General features: G+C 41.1%; 1 protein-coding gene across 1 annotated transcript in view; it reads left to right on the top strand.

Annotated features, from left to right (window-relative positions):
* The window catches only part of itpk1b (inositol-tetrakisphosphate 1-kinase b), an 83870-nt gene that overhangs the window by 43362 nt on the left and 16305 nt on the right, over positions 1 to 24203 (top strand). Inside the window, exons 4-5 of the mRNA XM_061968912.2 lie at positions 1912 to 2037; positions 12447 to 12564. Of these exons, the coding sequence (XP_061824896.1) occupies positions 1912 to 2037; positions 12447 to 12564 (244 nt within the window). The remainder of the gene's footprint in view (positions 1 to 1911; positions 2038 to 12446; positions 12565 to 24203) is intronic.

Here is a 24203-nt window from a genome sequence, read left to right as displayed (position 1 = left end):
CAAAACCATTTGAGGTATGAATCCAGGATCATTTGGTTTACTATTGGAAAAACATCAGCAGTAGATGCAAAACTGAAACTTCTGAATGACTAGGAAACCCTTGAATTCAATATTTAAAAATGCAATACAATATAATCTAAGACATTTATTTTATTTATTGCAAGTCCCTAAACAAGACTCACACAAAAAAGTAAAGATCGTTGATGATCTTTTAGTACCGTTGCTTATTTGTTTGTCCATGCTCAAATGCCAACATACACAAATACTTAACATACATTGTTACATTGTATCTTCTTCTTGTTTGGCTGTTTGGGCAACTGGTGTATTGTAATGTCTGCACCTTTTACCACACAATGGATAATTATAACAACAGCAATAGTGTGATAATGTCTAATAACTCAAGCTTCTTAAATTACTTGTCTATTATTGGAATTATGTTATTATTTGAGGCTTTCTTACACAGTCCAAAAGCATGTGTGTTAGGTTTATTGGGTTTTGTCAAATGTAAGAAACACTGTAACATACAGTAGGAAACAAGAAAATTATTTTTGGCATGATATACACTTGCCTCATTGTTTTATTTTACTTGTAGTATGATTGGAAGTCATACACTTTAAGTTCTACGCAAGGGAGTTGGTGTAAAACCTGGAATTAAGTGATGTTTCACTGCCTGGCACAGGAACAAGAGTACAATGAATCATCTATCACCTCTCACAATCATTAACCTAGTTGCTCTCAATGTGGCGCACCTTTGACTAACTGAAAATGCGTACAGTTTTACGGTTCTCACATTGATCTTCACCTGTGTGACTAAGGTGCAACCGCTCCCGGTTTGCATACCGTGGCCACTGGGTTCTGACCTCAGTTCGCTTTGTGTGCACAGGAACAAATCCATTCTATTTTGTAGATTATTTTGTAATTAGTTTGCGTACGAGTTCAGCAGCCAAAAAATCCCCCACTATTTTCTTTGTGAATTTAGAAACTTTTGCTTGTTTTTACCCATTTATGGAGTAATGATTTGCTTTTAGATATTTTGGTGCTTTAACATGATTGGAGTACATTTTATCAGCCAGTGCTATAATAAAACACGTAACCAAGGTCTGGAACTGAAGGTTCATATGATGTTTGTGTCATAATACAATATACACATTCCACTGTGGCTCCTTGATAGCACATTGAAGGCTAAATATCCATCCAGCTGTATGATCCTCATCCTCTTCAACACTATAACTGAGATGTCTGACATGTAACAAAATATTTAGAAAAAAAAACAAAAACACAATTCCCTGAACATACTTTTTTTTTATAAAGTTGTTTCACACAGACCAATATTTGTTTTTGTTTTGACAATCTTTAATCAAAACAAAGTAAATGTAGGCCCTGTGGGATGGACTGACCTATTCCTTAGTGGAAGGTTGTCCTCTAAAATCTTTCTCTTTTTATTTAGGTGCATGCCTGTGTGCAAACCCACCAAGTTCTTATGTCTTTTGCTGAGAACTGGATTTTCTACTTGTGAACCACTTGACCAGGGCTGTAAATTTTAAACAAAAGCTGATTTGGTATATTTTGACTATAATGTTCATCCAATGAATGCCTAACTCTCCTTACTGTATGCATGCCGACCTCAGGAATATTTTTTGATGGTGAAGTCCAAAGCAAATACACCTTGAACTCTGGTAGTTACAGCAACATTAATAAATAATTTGAACCGTTATTAATGTAAACAGACTTGCAAATGCAATTGGATTGATTTATCAGTTTGAAGACTGTTTTAATTAACATGTAAGATACAGAACAAATAAAGACTATTATTAGGCAATGTTGTGATGACATAACATTTCAAAATGCTTCCAGCGAAACATCCTTTGGCCCTGTTTGAACCCTAAAGCAGAGATGTTCTTTTCTCTATAGCTGGACCTCAGCCAGCCTCTGGAGGATCAGGGTCCCCTGGACGTCATCATCCACAAACTGACGGACCTCATTCTGGAGGCGGACCAGAATGATTCCCAGGCTGTGCTGCTGGTGCAAAGAGTGCAGGTACAGTTTACTGTGAATCAGCTGCATTACGTTGATTTTGCCAAATCAAAAAAGAGAACATCAGCATCCTCATTTGCACATTGTGGTGACAAACACAGTCACTAATCCCTCCTCAAGAGCCAACTTATTTTGTTCTCCCAGAGGGAGAAACATCTCACATGGACAGCAGGTCACAGCTCTTAAAGGGGAACTGCACTTTTATTGGAATTTTGCCTATCGTTCACAATCATGAAATACATGACGACTAATTTATTTTTTTATGCATTCTAAATGTTAAATAAACGTAATTAAAAGTCTGCTTACAGCAGAGCCATGGGAGCGCCACTATTTCGCCCATAAAATCAAATAAATCACCATTCAAAAAGCGCCAACAATATTTCATTTAAATTTTGTGACTTCAATTTTAACTAAGTATTAGTGATATTGTTATTATAAGCGCTAATGCAGACCAACTATTTATAGCGGCGCCTTCCGTTTGTGCCTATGAGGGTTGTACGGTGTACCGGTACTAATAAAGTATTGCGATACTAATCAAGTATCGCGATACTAATCAATTGAAATCAGTACTATACCACCTTTGAAAAGTACCGGTACCGTTTTGTCATCTAAATGTCGCTGTGTGGCGGTGACTCCAGAACCGAGGCGCATGATGTTGAGTGTGTCAAAACTCACACACAGTGCATACAAGTAATAACATCTTGGAGAGGAAAAATGGCAAAAACTACAATTCTACTAGTTAATAAAGAGGGTGCGTGGAGCGCAATATGTAGGTATTTGGGCTTCAAAACAGACAATAAAGGTGACACTTTAAACAGGGAGACACTGCGTTGCAAGTACTGTCTTACATCTTTCCTGCTCCCAGATCATGGTCGAGGAGAGCAGGGGAGACCTTTCACTTTATAATGGGTCCGTAAAGTTCTGCTCTTTGGTCGGAATGACGAGGCCCTCGGTTAGTTACAACTTGGTCACGTTATTTATAATTTCCACAGGGCACAACCGGACATCCACCATGCTATTGACACTCCTGCACATGCTAGCGCTACCTCTCCTAACTTGCCCACTCACTCACTCACTCACTCACGTCACTCACCCCACATGCTGCCATTCTTAAAGGAGCACACACACATACGCTACACTCACAACAGCTGCTTTAAAACACGCCTCGCCAAATGTGGCGATTAGTGTTACCACCTTTGCTTCAAACTTAGGTAAACATTTAAAGAATAAGCATTCAGATCTGCACAAGGAGTTATAAAAAGTGACAGGTAATAATGTAGTTGTTAATAATAATAATAATAATAATGGATTAGATTTTATATCGCGCTTTTCTATTTTTAGATACTCAAAGCGCTCACAGAGAAGTGGGAACCCATCATTCACTCACACCTGGTGGTAAGCTACATTTGTAGCCACAGCTGCCCTGGGGTAGACTGACGGAAGCGAGGCTGCCAGTTTGCGCTTACGGCCCCTCCAACCACCACCTATCATTCATTCATCATTTATTCACCAGTGTGAATAAATGATGCAAGGTGAAGTGTCCTGCCCAAGGACACAACGGCAGCGATTTGGATGTCAAGAGGCGGGGAGCAAACCTGCAACCCTCAGGTTTCTGGCACGGCCGCTCTACCCACTACGCCATACCGCCCCAGTTAGTTGTTATACTTGTCCTGCTGTTCGGTCCGGTGCAGACTGTAGTCAAGGAGCACAGGGGAGACGTTCCCTTCAGGGTCGATGCCATTTCAATGCCTTTTAATTTATATTTTAACCTAGTAAAATTGTTCTTTGACTGTAAGTGGTTAATGTAGTGTAAGATAGTCTGTTAAAATAAAGCCAATATTGACATTTTTCGTAGTTCCCTTTATTTGGAAAAGTATCGATAGATATAGATTTTGTTACCAGTAACAGTACTAAATTATTGGTATCGGGACAACCCTAATGCCTATGTTTACATCATATACTTGCTGCTTGCTCGCTTCCTTGCTCCCTGTAAGTTCATTGTAGATCATAAATCATGCCTCTCACCTGCACAGAAGAAGGGTGAGTAGGTATTCTGCCAAGTTTGTACACTTTGACAGTCAATTAGGACCTGGAACTGGTGAGGATGACAAGAAAAGCACCACTTTGATACATCTCGCAAATGAAAGATTCTTGAACCTGTCTATTATAGGTCAACAAGTTATTGAAACATAAAAAAAATTACATCTGAGCTTTGTGTTATACATAGGTAACAGAGCAAATTAATGTAATAGTCATATCTAATAATGCATCTCATTATTATTGAATTAATTTTATTTTTAGAATATGCCAATATGACAAGCTGCGGTCCGAAAAAGCTCCCGGGACCACACACACCATTTTAGAGTAGGCATCTCAAACTCAACTTGCTTTTGGGACGCTGGAGGTAGAGTCTGGGGAGCGCCAAATATATCAGTCCAGCTATCAAATTTCTCATTAAATACCATAAGGAGGCAGTATTACTATGTCATCTATTGATGTAATTATAATTCCCTGCGGTTGTTGGGTTCCCTGGCAGGTTAACAGAGGCACATCAATTTGGAGGTTGCTCCTTTATAGTATAAGCGGTAATCATTAGAGAACTCATAATAAATTAGCTCGTTATTTGTTAATTGTTTGGAAAGAGCAGGAGGTCGACTCAACATAACAATCTAACTCATTGTGCCGTAAAGAAATAAGGCTATTACCATCACACGGCAACTTGACACCCAGTAACACATGCACAAGGCTCCTACTACTACTACTACTACTACTACTAATACTACTACTACTACTACTACTACTACTACTAGTGGAGGATAATAAACAGCAACTAAGCTATGTTAACCCTGAACTTGTACTTTGGGCGACTATTTACAAAAGTATGCCGCAAAGCATGGTGGAAGTCATCATAACTGCAGTTGCTGAGAGCGCTTCTTGTTTTCCAGCATGCTTTGGGGCAATTGTTTTTAAAACATTGCTAAATGTACGTGTTCACAGTTGTTTTTGTGTTTACATTGTGGTTGTAGTTACTGTACAGCAGACATAGGCAATTATTTTGACTCAAGGGCTACATTGGTCAGTAAAAATGCGTTTGGGGACCAGTGTGTGGTATATTTATATACACACAGTACACATACTGTATATATTATAATAGCAGGATCTTTCCGTGTAACTGTGACTGACTGATAATTTTGTGGCAATATTCATTGGTGTTATTCTTTTATTTCTGATTTTTAACATGACACTGTGAGTCGGTCTGTTTTTTGGCACAATATTTTAGCTGTAAAAAGTGTCACGCTTCTATGTGTTGTGTGCTTGGTTCCCTTTTTTAGGTAACACTTTAAACATGTGTAGGTTGTTCAGCATTGATGAAAGAAATTCCTAAAATGCCGTAGAAAAGGGTAAAACTTCAACACACAATACGAACACTCACAATATTACTGATAGAATGCTGAAAATATTATAATAGACCACCTCAAAAAACTGAATGCAATTTTACATCCTTTTTGCTGAATAAAAGAATGTGCATGAAAATAATGTGGGATTTGTAATATTAACTATAAACGATAAACCAATGTATATTAAGAACATATGACCATCTCTCCTCTTTACTTCCCAGACGACTGTCTTAATATTGATCTTTTACATTAAAGCAAAATTTAACAAACATGGTGAAACATTAAGAGCAAAGGACAAAAAAACACCCACAGATCAATATAATAATAATCCATATAATATCCCTTTTCTGCAGTTGTAGAAATCTGCTTCCGTGTCCCTTCCTGACAATGACACAGTCTCGTCTCAGGCTGGCTGCTGTAAACAAACCCTACCCACTCTGCTTCTTGCCTCGTCTGCTTGCAGATGCTCTGACATAGATTACAGTATAAAAAGTAATCAGTACAAACCGATAAACTGATTTTAACTTTAGAGATATGAATAAATAATTTGCCGAGCCTCTGGATCGGTCGATGTCCGGTTGGAAAGTCATGAATCGGTTGATTGTAGATCTGACATAAAATATGGTCACTCGAATCTTGCAAGACTTATGTGATGACGTAATACTAGAGTACTGTTCTCGTTTGGGACTGACAACAACAGAGCAACATAGCAGAAAGCACCAAAAGAGTTTACAAACAATACATCCATGAATATTAAATCTAAAGTGTGGTCAAGGTTTGAATTCTGCTTAAAAAAAGAATAGGCCGTTGGATAAAAGTATGGTAATTTTTAGTGTTTGGAAAGCAGCGATATAGTAGCGGCAGCACGACTAATCTGAGCACTGGACTGTTGTGACGGCGTCAAGATACTCAAGCCGGCGATGGGGGAGCGAAGGATGCTAATGCTAGCAGACCTACAAACTGGCAAGACAAGAGGACATTGATTTGAAAGAGTTCCAGCTCCAAGTTAGCCACAACTCTGCGAGGTAATCACAGCATCTCCTACACTGTTCATTGTGCTAAAGACCTAGCTCGGAGCTGCCAAGCCTGAGAGTAACGCAATTTAACCCTTTCTCACGCCACACTTGACATTTGTCATGCTTATATTTCCCCCTTTTCTACTCTGTATTTATTTTTTTCATTATTGATAAACTTGTTTCCTTGCGGCCTGCCAGAGTTTGTGTAAGTCTGATTGACACACTGAAAGAACCAATTGCAGACCAATCCATTAATTATTGTGCCTAAATCTATTAAACCGCAATGTAAACCAATCAGAAGCAAAGTAAGGCGGGTCTTTTTGTCTTTATTTTTACACACACACACTTCAGCGCAGTGTAGTCAACTTGGCGACTTTCTCGCAAAATCTAGAATCTTTCCATCTCCTCTTAGTGACTTTCTTTCTCAAAAGTGACTAATGACAAATCTAGCATTTTTTTGTGGATGTTTGGAGACGTGATAGCACATAACACTCTAATGTCCTCAATGTACAAGCGGTGCTGCTCTGAGCCTTTCCCCTCAGGCAGTCCTTTATCTACTGAAAGTCTACTCTTAGACATCTTGTACTGAAAACACATTTTGTTGTAGTTTTAAATGCAATGACAATGAAGTCAATTCCATTCGCGTCAGAGCAGAGAGGAGACGCACACACACTCTGTGCAAAGCTGCTGGTGTTTCTGCCTTGGTTGAGATGTAAATGTTTCGTCACTGTCACTCTTAAAATAAAAACAAATGAGCCAGTCAATAGATGTGGTTTGTTTTTGAATATCTCAACCGTTCAGTCTTTTGATCAAATTTCATACTCTAACATTTATTTACAAAGTACAACAAAGAACAATACAACTAATCCAAGAACCAACAGAACATTTTTTTTACAGTTCTAATTATAATTAGCATTTTTTTCAACTCGCACATCTTCTTTTCTTGACGTTCGGTAGGTCGTGAGTTCAAACCCCGGCCGAGTCATACCAAAAACTAAAAAAATGGGACCCGTTACCTCCCTGCTTGGCACTCAGCATCAAGGGTTGGAATTGGGGGTTAAATCACCAAAAATGATTCCCGGGCGCGGCCACCGCTGCTGCTCACTGCTCCCCTCACCTCCCAGTGGGTGATCAAGGTGATGGGTCAAATGCAGAGAATAATTTCGCCACACCTAGTGTGTGTGTGACAATCATTGGTACTTATGGATTTCAATGCCTTGAAGTTTATAGTTCTACTATTTGCTTATAATACTGGAACCACTGGTTTTGTGTGGCTATTTAAAATAATAAACACATGACATTGTTCTGACATCATGATACATTTAATTTTCTTTCCACCAAGCAAAGCTTACATCTGCATTGAATCGCATCGAATTGTATCACATCAAATCCTAATGTTTTAAGAAGTATTGTTAGTGAATCGTATTGTAACCCATGTATCAAGATTTATATCGGATAGCCATTTAAGGTAGAGATGCACAGGCTTAGTAATAACCTGGGTTTCACTCAAAAGTGAAGTAAATTATATTTATACAGCGCTTTTCTCTAGAGACTCTAAGCGCTTTACATAGTGAAACCCATTATCTACAGGTAAAAGCCAGTAAATTAGAATATTTTGAAAAACTTGATTTATTTCAGTAATTGCATTCAAAAGGTGTAACTTGTACATTAGATTTATTCATTGCACACAGACTGATGCATTCAAATGTTTATTTCATTTAATTTTGATGATATGAAGTGGCAACAAATGAAAATCCAAAATTCCGTGTTTCACAAAATTAGAATATTACTTAAGGCTAATACAAAAAAGGGATTTTTAGAAATGTTGGCCAACTGAAAAGTATGAAAATGAAAAATATGAGCATGTCCAATACTCAATACTTGGTTGGAGCTCCTTTTGCCTCAATTACTGCGTTAATGCGGCGTGGCATGGAGTCGATGAGTTTCTGGCACTGCTCAGGTGTTATGAGAGCCCAGGTTGCTCTGATAGTGGCCTTCAACTCTTCTGCGTTTTTGGGTCTGGCATTCTGCATCTTCCTTTTCACAATACCCCACAGATTTTCTATGGGGCTAAGGTCAGGGGAGTTGGCGGGCCAATTTAGAACAGAAATACCATGGTCCGTAAACCAGGCACGGGTAGATTTTGCGCTGTGTGCAGGCGCCAAGTCCTGTTGGAACTTGAAATCTCCATCTCCATAGAGCAGGTCAGCAGCAGGAAGCATGAAGTGCTCTAAAACTTGCTGGTAGACGGCTGCGTTGACCCTGGATCTCAGGAAACAGAGTGGACCGACACCAGCAGATGACATGGCACCCCAAACCATCACTGATGGTGGAAACTTTACACTAGACTTCAGGCAACGTGGATCCTGTGCCTCTCCTGTCTTCCTCCAGACTCTGGGACCTCGATTTCCAAAGGAAATGCAAAATTTGCATGGTTGGGTGATGGTTTGGGGTGCCATGTCATCTGCTGGTGTCGGTCCACTCTGTTTCCTGAGATCCAGGGTCAACGCAGCCGTCTACCAGCAAGTTTTAGAGCACTTCATGCTTCCTGCTGCTGACCTGCTCTATGGAGATGGAGATTTAAGTTCCAACAGGACTTGGCGCCTGCACACAGCGCAATATCTACCCGTGCCTGGTTTACGGACCATGGTATTTCTGTTCTAAATTGGCCCGCCAACTCCCCTGACCTTAGCCCCATAGAAAATCTGTGGGGTATTGTGAAAAGGAAGATGCAGAATGCCAGACCCAAAAACGCAGAAGAGTTGAAGGCCACTATCAGAGCAACCTGGGCTCTCATAACACCTGAGCAGTGCCAGAAACTCATCGACTCCATGCCACGCCGCATTAACGCAGTAATTGAGGCAAAAGGAGCTCCAACCAAGTATTGAGTATTGTACATGCTCATATTTTTCATTTTCATACTTTTCAGTTGGCCAACATTTCTAAAAATCCCTTTTTTGTATTAGCCTTAAGTAATATTCTAATTTTGTGACACACGGAATTTTGGATTTTCATTTGTTGCCACTTCAAATCATCAAAATTAAATGAAATAAACATTTGAATGCATCAGTCTGTGTGCAATGAATAAATATAATGTACAAGTTACACCTTTTGAATGCAATTACTGAAATAAATCAAGTTTTTCAAAATATTCTAATTTACTGGCTTTTACCTGTACATCTTTAAGCTACATTTAAACTAGTGTGGGTGGCACTGGGAGCAGGTGGTAATGTGGTTTGTCCAAGGACACAACGGCTGTGACTCAAATGGCGAAAGCGGGGATCGAACCTGGAACCCTCAAGTTGCTGGCACGGTCACTCAACCACCCGAGCCACGCCCCCCAAAAGTGCTTATTCCAGCCATTGGAATACTCTCTATAGTTCAAGACCTACGGTAATTTCAAAAATGCACTTCACATCATATTGGCGGTTCCAGTTTCGATGGTAAATGTTTAAAAAAATTAATTCGAGACGTCCGGTGGGCCAGGTTAAAAAGCTTAAAAAGCCGCATACGACCCATGGGCTGTAATTTGCCCATGCCTAGTGTACAGTCTTGTGGGATTCAGGATCGCATTATTCTCGCATTATTCTATCTAAAGATTAGGGTTCGTTGGTCTTTCTTACATTTAACGTTGTTGTTCGGTGTACAAGTTTGAGACCCCTGATTTAGAGAATTGTGTATAGTGGGATTTTTGTGGCAGTAGTCCTTTACTATTTTACTACAAAACCTAATTTTGTGCCAAAGTTAGCCTCATTCGTTTTTGTGGAAGTTTATTTTCCAAAATCTCTTAATTGTACAACCTTTCCTGGGTGTTCCACCGTAAATAGCCTACAACCCTCAGGTAAAAGATTATGCAATCACCAGTCTTGAAGGTGGCCTATCTTTATTTTAAAATTATTATTAGAATACAGCTGCTATGAGCTTCTGCCATTATTCCTCCTTAATGAGTAGAGTGTGGCTGAATTAACCATAGACTATACCATACATCAGTTATGTTTTAGCTGTGGGTTTCAATACTGCATTAGAATCTTTACATTTTCCAGACTTTAATATTGACTTCAGTGAACACACTCTGTTTGCCTGGAAGGCGCAATCAGGTTGGTGCAAACATTATCAGGTAGCTCTGTTGTTTAAATATTTATATGTGCACAACTGTTATTAGTGATGACTTGTTGCTGTTGTGACCGAAAACAACCTTTTATTTCTTTCTATTCTCTTTGTGACTGACAGCTGATGATGGTAACTCAAGCTGATGGTGGCGGTCAGTGTAAGTGACCTCAGCCATAGATTTATTCCTCTGACTGTGAGACCAAAAGAGCGTTTGCCACCCACTCTACTTTTATATCACACATCCCTCTCTTGTCAGTGACGAATGCATTTGTTCTTCTGGGATACAAAAATCGGCCATGGATTGTCCTCATCATAAATGTTTTGCACTAAACTCCTGGAAGATTGATATAGCTTTATTTTTGGCAGCAGCATACTTACATAATATGTGCTTTAATCAGCATTTCCCATTAGACCTGGACAAACCCGAAAGATGGATTCTTCACATCAACGCAAAGACATTTGTTCGCATTGACAATTGTCCTTTCCTTCCCATTGCATGCGTGTGCTTGGTGTGTGTTTCATTTCAGCCAAACGTGTGTGTGTGATAGTGGCGCTGCGCTCTTTTTTAAGCGCGATGATGTGAAGAGGCAGCCTGTTTGTTTAATGCGCATGCCAGCAGCTCCAGCTGACATCGTTTGTGTGTCAGAAAATAAATTGCAGAGAAGGTTGGCGGAGAAGTCCACCAAGCCGAAATGAAAGCGGTGTCGAAGGAGGATGCTCTAGGACAAAGCGCTGTTATGTAAAAATATCAACTTCACGCTGGCCCATGCAGTAATGTGGTGATGTAATCAGTGTAAATCTGCTAGCATATATATATCATGCTCCGTCGAATGACCCTATAATGCAGTGTTTCTCAAATAGTTGGTTTGGATCCCCTGGGGGTCTTGAGCAGCAGGGGAATTGTGTATTATTTGTGTCTACACCGTCATGCTCATGTTAGAACAATACAAAACCCTGGAGCTAGGTGCCAGCAGTGCTACCCAGTAAAGATAGTAAGTTCACAGGATCACATAACATATATACAGAGCTAACAGAGGCTAAGAGATGGAGAAGTCTATGAAAGTAATGAAAAGAAAAATAGTAGTTTTCAGCAGCAGCATATATAAAGAATGCAACTCACACAATGCGTTGTACAGATAAATAAATATTATCAAGTTCTCAATAGTCATTTATTTCAGGGGGGTCATGGGGATTTCTGTAACCCCAGGGGAGTCATAATAGATGAGTCATAGATTAATTAAGACGCACTGCGTTGACAAAATGTTGGTGTTTAATTAAAAAAAGATTTATTAATAATTGATTGGATTTATATAGCGCTTTTCCCGACACTCAAAGTGTTTTACAGTGAGAGCCCATTATTCATTCTGTCCACATTCACACATTGATAAGCTACATCTGCAGGCACAGCTGCCCTTGGGTATACTGAGGGAAACATGGCTGCCAATTTGCGCCAACGGCATGCCTGACCACCACCAAACACTTCACTCACATTCATACCCCATTGTGGGCTGCACTGGGGGCAAGCTGGGTGAAGTGTCTTGCCCAAGGATACAACTGCAATGCCTGGGACGAAGGAAGCGTGATTCGAACCTGGAACCCTCCCGAGTACTGAGTTGCTATTATTGTTGCAAGGCTGCAGCCAATAAAAGTGTTAGTAGTTGACTGTGCTCTACACCGTAGCTAAATGTGACACCTTGCTACTACAAGCAAAAATAGAAGAAAACATGAAGTTTCAGCTTAAACAACAACTCCTCTTGATTCCTCAATATTAACAGTTTGTTTGATGGATCGGTTGGACTGTTAAATCAATCAGACTCAATGAAGTAATGTGCTACAGAGAACTCTTGACCTCCTAACCCAAATATTGAAATGTACATTTGTTCTATAGGACTACATCGATGCACATCCTGAGACCATAGTCCTTGATCCCCTTCCAGCTATCAGGACTCTGCTGGACCGTTGCAAGTCTTACCAGCTAATCCACAGGATAGAAAGCTGTATGCAAGGTGAGGGAGACGCCATCTTAGCAAACCTGAAATGTGGACTCCGGTAAAAGTTGGTAAACAACAAACTAGATGTACGCACACAGTCGTATCTTAGACTAAGTTATCTTGATCAACTATGCAGATTATTTGTAATTTTTTTAAGACAGTTTAAAATGATCTAGTATTACTGTTCCTTATACAGTATTATGGGTAAGCATAGTAATAGATTAATGTAAATAATTATTTGTTTGTATTGTGTTGATTATATTTGTCTTGAAGCAGTGGATATAAAATAGAATGCACTGTTTGGCTACAACCAACATAGGCACTGTTGATTAAATTCCAACCAGTTTGCAGTCAAAACAAGAATAACCACATTAGCTGAGCTATGAGAAACGATTTATCTTTTTGCAAATCCTTTGGCCAGTGCTTAATACAATACTGGTACTAAAGCAGGAGTTGAGGACATCCCACAATAAATACAATAAGAAATGGTATGCTGTGGTTTATTTTTTCAGACAGTATGCATGGAAAAAAGCATTTCACTGTGGTGTATTCTGCATGTGACGAATAAAACCCTTGAACCTATTATTTTGACAAATATGATTCTGTCAAAACAAGCACAGTCTTGTTTGTCTGCCCAGTAAGTGTGTACCAAGGTGAAGTAATTCAGAGGTTCTGATGTGGTAATTTCACTTTGGTTTCCCGTATACTAACCTGCCTAGCCTGACTTATGGTTTGCTTTAACAATAGGAGAATCTCTGACGTTCTGAACTCCTGTTTCCATAGCTGTCTTGCGTGAGACTGTTTCAACAGCGCCTCCTAGAAACCGCCAAGTAGTGCACTCCATTTTTTACTCTATCTTAAACATACAAATTTTTCTAAATCATCCTTCTGAGCAATCCCCTAAATGAGTAATAGATGATTATGTCTATGTATAAACCAAATGAACACCTAGAGTGTCTTTACTTCTCTTTGCTGAACAGCAGAAGTTACTTATGGTAAAGGAAGTGATCACTCTCTGGATATTTCCTCCTTACTAACTATGAAGGGGTTGGTGTTGCGTGGGAACTGCAGGATCCCTGTTTTTGCTCTTCCTATCCACAATTGACACCCAGCTAACATACAACCAGTGTCACCGTTCACTCGAAGTATGTCCTAGTCCTTTCCGAGCAGTTGTTTAATTTTTGCGTGCAGGGATGAAGGCTCCCATCATATTTCCTTTTCTCCTCTTCAGGACAATAAATGCATATTTGTATGTTGTAATGCTTGAGGCGGCCTTGAATGTTTGTCACAGGCGGATCAGAACCTGCTCTTTCCTCACTCCTCCCCTTGTTATCGTGTGCTATCAACTCGTCAACTCATGGAGGCAGTGACGACACAGGCACATTCTCTCCCCACTCACATTGTAAACACACCTGTGACTCATGCACATTTCCTGTCACACCATTCATGGCAGAGAGGCCTTTCGTAAAGGTGAGCGTAAAAGAGTCTTTTGGGAGAGCACAGATGTTTCAACATGTCATTCCTAAAATAGAACCCCAAGAAGACGTCTTTTTCTCCAAACACTCACGATGGCTGTTATGTAACGGCGAGTCAAAGCTGAATCACTGTCTCGCTCTGTGTACAGCACTTTGTTTCAAGGCGAAGATGGCTCTTTTCCTTTTTTTTACCACCACTCTGCTTCCATCAGTGCAATTGGTGCTGGCCCTGCATGGCAAGCCTCCTTGACAACTGCTTGCTTTAGAAACAAACACAGAGTGAAAGATGTTATTATCCAACACCACACTATCAGACCACCAGGAAAAACCTGTAAAGGCTGATTGTGTTTTTCTTTTTTTTTTTAAAGAAGAGTGACATGAAAATCTGTTGAAGTTAAAGTTTAATGAAGGTTTAGTGTGGAAAGGTTACCTTGCTTTCATAGCCACTTCCTCCTCCTTATCAGCAGGGAAGCTTGGAAAAGGCCAGTGAGAGGGTCAGCCGTACTTTACGTTGCATGACTCAGAATAGTAATGAATAGGAGGAAGTACTTGAGGTGCTTTTTCTACTAAGATCTTATTTTATGTCATTTATAATTTCACTGTTAAATGCTCCCAGATGCTAAACTGTGTTAAATGTAAGTGCAGGAATTATTGGGCAAAACTAGGAAATGGTAGCACTAATGGAGCAATGTCACTTGGTTTTCTGTTTCCTAAAGTGGTACTTGTTGCATAGTTTCATTTTGAATACTCACATTTTAATTGCAAATATAATAAAACAGATTTGTTCGAAAGATTGAAGGTTCCTAGGCATTTAGTGTTAAATCCATGCCTCAGCACGTCCCGACATTGCAATTGTCCTGTTTATACGAGGGTTTAATATTTAATCATCGTTGCAGCATGCGAAAGACAAACACTTGGGGAGTGTGGACACTCTTTACCAAGCCAAGCAAGTGAACACATATCACTGGAAGGAATGGCCACATGTCAGCATGCTTTTGTGCCTAATCCTTTGTGAGGAGTGTACGCTGTTAAACAATCCAGATATTTTCAAAATGGTTCATGAATCTAATTAGAGGATAAACCATCTTAGCGATACCAGTGGATCTCAATGCATTGCCTTGTTTGGAGTTTGCTTTTAAAATATTGCAAATGCCTTTGCCGTACAGGAGAATGCTGTTGTTTCTAGGAAACAAGCTCTAAATAGCAACAGAAGAGCTTGGCATTGCTCCTAAAAAGCAGTACACACACACACACACACACAACATGGATCTTTATGCCCTTCTTTTCAACACCTCAAAACATAGAGACAGAAACTGGCTTTCAGAGAAATTCTCATGCTCCATCTTCTTTCACATGAACCCTTGATGGATGATTTAGTCTTACTGGTGAGGTGTCTGTGACATGTCCATGATGGTGGATTGCTCAAGGCCTAATTCAAGGTTCTCGGCTGCAGCCAACATGATACAGTGGAACCTCAAAGTCAAACAACCTCTCCAGTTTGGTCAATTTGCAAAACAATTGTTCCCTTAAATTACATTTAAAATACAAAGTAAAAAAATTTGTAAGTTTAAAAAATAAATTTCACAACATTTTGTTCAATTGCATAACATTTTCCTCTAAGCATCTTTATTTAGGCCATTTAAAAAATGGCCTATAAAACAGGCAACTGCACTTTTAATAAAATGTTGCCTGTCATTCATAATCATTATGAAAGACATGACGACTGATGTATTTTATTTTATGCATTCTAACTTGTAAATAAACATAAATAAAAGTCCACTTACAGCAGAGCCAATGGGAGGTCCTCTATTTCGCCCATAAAATCCAATAAATAACCATTCAAAAACCATCAATTTACATTTCATTAATTGGATATTAACCAAGTATTTATTAGTGATATTGTTATTATAAGCGTAACGCAGACAAACTATTTATAGTGGCGCTGTGATCACAAGACTGTGTACAATTTTGGCATGATCAACTGGCGAGGTGTTTCCTCGCTTCCTTGTTTCCTGGAAGTTTATTGTAGATCATAAATCATGTATCTCACCTGGACAGAAGAAGTCTGAGGACGTATTTCGACAAGTCCGTACACTTTGACAGCCATTTAGGAACTGTAAATGCCGAGAACGACATAAAAAGACGCTTGGTCTCCCCCCAAACTGCTATTATAATTGTGCCCATTACTACATCACATATGTACTTGCATCATGTATATAAAACCTCAATGAAGGTGTTTGTATGTTTTTTACCATTGAAAGTGGACATTTGATCGCATTTATTTAAAATTTAGAATGCAAAAAAAAAACAACTAACATCCATCATCATGTCCCTCATAATGATAGGCAAAATAAAATTAAAAAAATGCAGTTCCCCTTTAATGCATATATAAATAATAATTTCACATAAACCTCAGTGATGTATTTAACTTTTGAAATGAAAAACATAATTAAAAAAAATAATAATTAAATGTTGATTATTGATAATATTCAAATAATATAATGCTGTAAGAAGTAATAAATCAACTCTGAATAACAATTAGGGCTGCAACAGTTAATTGTAGGAATTTGATTAGGAAAAAAGCTTTGGTTTATATTCTGTTGCTTGATGAATTGTTTAATGAGCGTAGCTAAGAAAAATGTATTAAATCCAGACCACATGGAATGGCCGAAACTTTAAATGCGTGAACATACCGGTAGTTCCCGCGTGGTCGCCGCAAATGAGCAGTGAAGTGTGGGTGCCTTTATTGTTTTTGTTCGCTGCCACACAGATATTCTTATTAATGCACACATGATAAAAATGCAATTTCAATGTTGATGATGTGCATTAAATATAAAAAAGGACAGTTATAGCAAGCAGTAAAATTGTTAGTTCCAACTGTTTATTAATACGCATTGAGGCTTTAAAGTTTGTTTTATGTGATTACTTGATCAATCGAACCAAGCAATTATTAGATTACTCAATTACTAAAATAATCGATAGCTGCAGCCCTTATAACGATAATTCTGATCTGCTCTTTCTAAGCAATAAAAACAGCATTTGACATAACATATCAAAATAATAACAGATTATTGTGCCCGTTGTCATTTTTCATCACCTGTCGCAGATGCCACTTAAAGTTAGTTGTGTTTTTAGCGGTGATAATCGCTCCACTTTTTTTACACACTGTGTTGTTTTCCATAGCTTCATATATGAAATGTGTCTGTATGTCTACTCTTCTCTTTCTCCCAGACGTAGACCTATTTCAACATGTAACTTATTACAATATTGCAACACACAATATCTATTTTGCAGCGAGCTCCTCTGTAACTCAAACCCTGCCCCTTCTTACACGCAGCTTAAATAACTGGAATTTAATATTTTCCTAAATTGTCCTTACCGTCCACAAAATGAAATTAGATATAATTGGACATTGTTTCGATCAACATTTTGTCATAGTTTTTGTCAACGTGCATTTGTTTGTCTCGTTTTTTGTCAGCGGAAAAAAAATCGTTGATGAAAACTACAAATAGTAGTTAACGAAATGAACACTGGCGTGCATCTGTTTTTTTAAACACACCTAATTGTCATAGAAAGTTACCTGCTGTACAACGTAAAATCAATACAACAATTCTGTTGTCTTTAAAAACATGTATCAATAGCTATCTAGCGGCGTTAGCATTTTCAGCATCACAATTTTTGCTCACTCCTCCGATCTTCGTGGCAATCAGTGACCAACTGATGTTTGAACATTGTTTTGTCTGACTCACATGGCACTGCTATACTGAATATACTCCACTAGAACACACTGGAGTCTTCTTCTTTTGTCCTTTACTAGCAGTTTGCAAACATTGTTAGTGTGCATTTAAGCCACTCATGCTTGAGTCTGCCACTGCTTTCAAAAATCTTGTGTGGTTCTCAGGACACTATATGTTGCCGTCGTCAATGGTGTCACACTTGATGATGGTTCAAACTCAAAGTTTGTAGACCTTTTTAAAGTTGATGCCCAACTTTATTTAGCGCAACTTTATTCACGCTAAAAACATAACCCAGCTCGGTGAGCTAAAGTAGAAAGATAGCGGACAGTGTCCTTTAAAAAGAATGCCATTATTAAAGTCCTGTAAACGTCGTCGTTGGCTCCACTTTGTCTGACGCTAGCATGCAGTGTTTAGACAGAGCCAGATTGATCCCTCCCCCCCATTGCACCTCCACCTTCTTTTCCTCCAAAACTAACACGTTATTGCACAATTGAAAGCACTATTTAATATAAATAGTTTCATGGATGCTAGTGATGTTTTGCATTGGTTTATGTCTTTGAATGCTTTATTTTTTGACAGCGTTGGAAGTGAACTCTGTGAGAAGTGTGTTTCCCCTGAAAAGACATTATGCTGCTATTGGCAGAATAACACTGTGTGTGACGAGACAGAAGGAGATGAGTGATCGTGACATGTTTCCTGCCTGAAGAGGCAACATGTGAAGAGGCTGCACAAATCCAACGTTATTGCCATATATTACCTGTCTTTGCCCCATGGACTAAAACTGTTTTTTCTGCGAGACTCATCTCCCCTTGATGGCAAGTTGTTGTTGTCCTTGTTGTTGGAGTAGTTTATTTCAAACATGCTGGTAAAGTTACTTCAAAATTCAAATTTTTTACAATTCCCAGTTCAACATGTCCGAAAGGGAGTAGGAAGAAGCAATATCACATCCCAGCACTTACTCATAGGTTTGTTCACTTCCTTAACCGACAATGCACTGCTTTAAGAAAAAAGCTAGAGACATGAGGCCCTCAGTGAAACCCCCGCTAGAACTCACTGAAATTAAGTAGTATTTCTTATATATATATATATATATATATATATATATATATATATATATATATATATATATATATATAAATAAAATAAATACTTGACTTTCAGTGAATTCTAGTTATATATATATACATATGTGTGTGTGTGTGTGTAGTTTATTATATATATATATATATATATATATATATATACACATATAAATAAAATAAATACTTGAATTTCAGTGTTCATTTATTTACACATATACACACATAACACTCCTCTCTACTCATTGTTGTATTTGAAAGTGCAATGTTTTGCAGCCAGTAGCACAGCCTTTGAAGGAGCGTAGGTATGGGCAGTGTAATATTCTGGGTTGGAGTCAATAACCAGGCGAGGTGATGAAGTTACGTCTCTTTACTTCATACTTCAGAACCGACTCCCACACTTGCCGTCAGGGTGCGCAATACAACGTAAACCGTTGGCCAACCAAAAAGTAACCACAGAACACTATACGGTATAGTGTTCTGTGGTTACTTTTTGGTTGGCCAAGTGGACGTGACGACAGGCTGTCCTCACTCAGGTACGCACGGACGTGGAGGGGGCGTGCCTTGAGCCCGGCTGGAAATCGGGAGAAATTCGGGAGAATGGTTGTTGCGGGAGATTTTCGGAAGATGCACTGAAATTCGGGAGTCTCCCGGAAAATTCGGGAGGGTTGGCAAGTATGCACCCAAAGCACCAAGGGGGTGCTTGATCAGAGGGATCTTTTTTGCGGGACCAATTATCAGAGTTTCCGTTTTGTTAGAATTTATCCGGAGGAAATTTGAGGACAACCAGTTTTTGATACAGGATACACATTCCAAGAACTCAGATAAAAAGTGAAACTCTGAATCATTGAAGGAGCAATACAGTTGAATATCATCTGCATAGAAATGATAAGAAACATTTTTAAAACTACTGATCAACCTACCAAGCGGCATCAGATACAACAAAAATAAAACATGCCCAAAAACAGAACCCTGGGCCACACCACATGACAGGTTGACGCATTGGACATTACATTATTAAAAGCAATATTAAAAGTTATTCCATTTATGTAGAAGTAAACCACTGGAGAACAGCACCAGAAAACTCCATCCCAGATTTGAGTCGATCAATCAGGATACTGTGATCCATAGAGGTCGGGTGTGATGTGAGCTGGGCGGCAGCCGAAGGCAGGGCACTTGGCGGTCAGATCCTCGGCTACAGAAGCTAGCTCTTGGGACGTGGAACGTCACCTTGATGGGGGGGAAGGAGCCTGAGCTAGTGCGCGAGGTGGAGAAGTTCCGGCTAGATATAGTCGGACTCACTTCGACGCACAGCAAGGGCTCTGGAACCAGTTCTCTCGAGAGGGGCTGGACTCTCTTCCACTCTGGCGTTGCCGGCAGTGAGAGGCGACGGGCTGGGGTGGCAATTCTTGTTTCCCCCCCGGCCTCAGAGCCTGCACGTTGGAGTTCAACCCGGTGGACGAGAGGGTAGCTTCCCTCCGCCTTCAGGTGGGGGAACGGGTCCTGACTGTGGTTTGCGCTTACGCGCCAAACCGCAGCTCAGAGTACCCACCCTTTTTGGATTCACTCGAGGGAGTACTTGAGAGTGCTCCCCCGGGTGATTCCCTCGTTCTACTGGGGGATTTAAATGCTCATGTTGGCAGCGACAGTGAAACCTGGAGAGGCGTGATTGGGAAGAATGGCTTCCCGGATCTGAAGCCGAGCGGTGTTTTGTTATTGGACTTTTCTCCCCGTCACAGATTGTCCATAACAAACACCATGTCCAAACATAAGGGTGTCCATATGTGCACTTGGCACCAGGACACCCTAGGCCGCAGTTCCATGATCGACTTTGTAGTTGTGTCATCGGATTTGCGGCCTCATGTTTTGGACACTCGGGTGAAGAGAGGGGCGGAGCTTTCTACCGATCACCACCTGGTGGTGAGTTGGCTGCGATGGTGGGGGAGGATGCCGGACAGACCTGGCAGGCCCAAACGCATAGTGAGGTTTTGCTGGGAACGTCTGGCAGAGTCTCCTGTCAGAGAGAGTTTCAATTCCCACCTCCGGAAGAACTTTGAACATGTCACGAGGGAGGTGCTGGACATTGAGTCCGAATGGACCATGTTCTATTGTCGAGGCGGCTGATTGGAGCTGTGGCCGCAAGGTAGTTGGTGCTTGTCGTGGCGGTAATCCTAGAACCCGTTGGTGGACACCGGCGGTGAGGGATGCCGTCAAGCTGAAGAAGGAGTCCTATCGGGTTCTTTTGGCTCATAGGACTCCTGAGGCAGCGGACAGGTACCGACAGGCCAAGCGGTGTGCGGCTTCAGCGGTCGCAGAGGCAAAAACTCGGACATGGGAGGTGTTCAGGGAAGCCATGGAAAACGACTTCCGGACGGCTTCGAAGCAATTCTGGACCACCATCCGCCGCCTCAGGAAGGGGAAGCAGTGCACTATCAACACCGTGTATGGCGAGGATGGTGTTCTGCTGACCTCGACTGCGGATGTTGTGGAACGGTGGAGGGAATACTTCGAAGACCTCCTCAATCCCACCAACACGTCTTCCTATGAGGAAGCAGTGCCTGGGGAGTCTGTGGTGGGCTCTCCTATTTCTGGGGCTGAGGTTGCAGAGGTAGTTTAAAACCTCCTCGGTGGCAAGGCCCCGGGGGCAGATGAGATCCGCCCGGAGTTCCTTAAGGCTCTGGATGCTGTGGGGCTGTCTTGGTTGACAAGACTCTGCAGCATCGCGTGGACATCGGGGGCGGTACCTCTGGATTGGAAGACAGGGGTGGTGGTTCCTCTCTTTCAGAAGGGGAACCGGAGGGTGTGTTCTAACTATCGTGGGATCACACTCCTCAGCCTTCTCGGTAAGGTCTATTCAGGTGTACTGGAGATGAGGCTACGCCTGATAGTCGAACCTCGGATTCAGGAGGAACAGTGTGGTTTTCGTCCTGGTCGTGGAACTGTGGACCAGCTCTATACTCTTGGCAGGGTCCTTGAGGGTGCATGGGAATTTGCCCAACCAGTCTACATGTGTTTTGTGGCCTTGGAGAAGGCATTCGACCGTGTCCCTCGGGAAGTCCTGTGGGGAGTGCTCAGAGAGTATGGGGTATCGGACTGTCTGATTGTGGCAGTCCGCTCCCTGTATGATCAGTGCCAGAGCTTGGTCCGCATTGCCGGCAGTAAGTCGGACACGTTTCCAGTGATGGTTGGACTCTGCCAAGGCTGCCCTTTGTCACCGATTCTGTTCATAACTTTTATGGACAGAATTTCTAGGCGCAGTCAAGGCGTTGAGGGCATCTGGTTTGGTGGCTGCAGGAATAGGTCTCTGCTTTTTGTAGATGATGTGGTCCTGATGGCTTCATCTGGCCAGGATCTTCAGCTCTCACTGGATCGGTTCGCAGCTGAGTGTGAAGCAACTGGGATGAGAATCAGCACCTCCAAGTCCGAGTCCATGGTTCTCGCCCGGAAAAGGGTGGAGTGCCATCTCCGGTTTGGGGAGGAGATCTTGCCCCAAGTGGAGGAGTTCAAGTACCTCGGAGTCTTGTTCACGAGTGAGGAAGAGTGGATCGTGAGATCGACAGTGCGACGGTGCGGCGTCTTCAGTAATGCGGACGCTGTATCGATCCGTTGTGGTGAAGAAGGAGCTGAGCCGGAAGGTAAAGCTCTCAATTTACCGGTCGATCTACGTTCCCATCCTCACCTATGGTCATGAGCTTTGGGTTATGACCAAAAGGACAAGATCACGGGTACAAGCGGCCGAAATGAGTTTCCTCCGCCGGGTGGCGGGGCTCTCCCTTAGAGATAGGGTGAGAAGCTCTGCCATCCGGGGGGAGCTCAAAGTAAAGCCGCTGCTCCTCCACATCGAGAGGAGCCAGATGAGGTGGTTCGGGCATCTGGTCAGGATGCCACCCGAACGCCTCCCTAGGGAGGTGTTTAGGGCACGTCCGACCGGTAGGAGACCGCGGGGAAGACCCAGGACATGTTGGGAAGACTATGTCTCCCGGCTGGCCTGGGAACGCCTCGGGGTCCCACAGGAAGAGCTGGACGAAGTGGCTGGGGAGAGGGAAGTCTGGGCTTCCCTGCTTAGGCTGCTGCCCCCGCGACCCGACCTCGAATAAGGGGAAGAAGATGGATGGATCCACAGTTTCAAAGGCAGATGTCAAATCGAGTAAAACCAAAACTGTGTAGCGACCAGAATCAGTGGCCATCATCACGTCACTGGAAACTGAAATGACCTAAAGCCGGATTGGTATTTATAATAAACATCATGCTGTTCCAAAAAAATAGGTTTGCTGCTTAGCTACCCCTTTTTCCATGATTTTTGACAATATGAGCCAGTAATTTATAGGCTCCACCGGATCAAGATGATTTTTTTTAAGAATGGGATTCACCGCAGCATGTTTAAAAAAGCTGGGGTGGAGCCAGACTGAAGTGGAAGGTTTATCAATTTTACCACCTGAGGACCAACAACATCAAAAACATTTAAGAACAGTGGAGTAGGAACGATGTCCACAGGGCTCGATGTGGGTTTCATCTTGCCCACTAAAACCTGAACATCCTGTAGGCTGACAGGAGTGAAGGAAGACCATGATGAGCACACAGGGGTTGATGTAGTGCACAAACTATCCAAGGGAGGGCTAATACTGGCCCTTATGTCTTGCACTTTGTTCACAAAAATGTAAAACAATCTATTACAGTCATCCTGTGTGTACACAGGCACATGAGGAGATGGAGGTGCAACAGGATTTTCAATAGTGTCAAATAAGACTTTAGGGTTTTTCTTATTATGCAAAACAATATTTGAAAAGAAAGCCAAGCGAGCACGTTTCCTCATCTCATTTAGCTCTATTATCATTTCTTTAAAATGGAGTCTTTGAACCTCTAATTTTGTGGCTTTCCACAAATGCTTCTCCTACAGCTGGAAATGGCTTCATTCATCCATGTACAAAGTTTTTTTTATGAGAGCTTAGAGTGTTTTTAGCTGGTGCTACTGTGTTCAAAACATTCAGACAATGATGATTGAAGTTTTTCATAAATGTATCAACATCACAGCTCGCAAAAATTGTTGGGTCAAAGACAACAGAAAACCCGCTGATTGCGGAGTCATTGAGAATGCTTGTCTGTTTCTTCACTTTGGAAGTAATCTGAGTCAGTGAGAACGACAGATTAAAAACAATGCAATAGTGGTCGCTTATTTGATGGTCTTCAATACTTAATTGGTCAATTTTTACTCAAAAAGAAAAGACCAAATCCAAAGTATGACCTTTTGTGTGAGTAGGACCCGACACATGCTGTAAAAAGTGGAATGAGTCTATTAGAGATACCAGCTCGGCTACCAAGGGACAGGAGGAGTTATCAACATGGAGATTGAAATCACAATAGAT

The sequence above is a fragment of the Nerophis lumbriciformis genome, linkage group LG08, assembly GCF_033978685.3.
Source record: "Nerophis lumbriciformis linkage group LG08, RoL_Nlum_v2.1, whole genome shotgun sequence".
Lineage (NCBI taxonomy): Eukaryota > Metazoa > Chordata > Actinopteri > Syngnathiformes > Syngnathidae > Nerophis > Nerophis lumbriciformis.
Note: the sequence above shows the minus strand (reverse complement) of the source record. Positions and strands in the feature narration are given on the sequence as shown.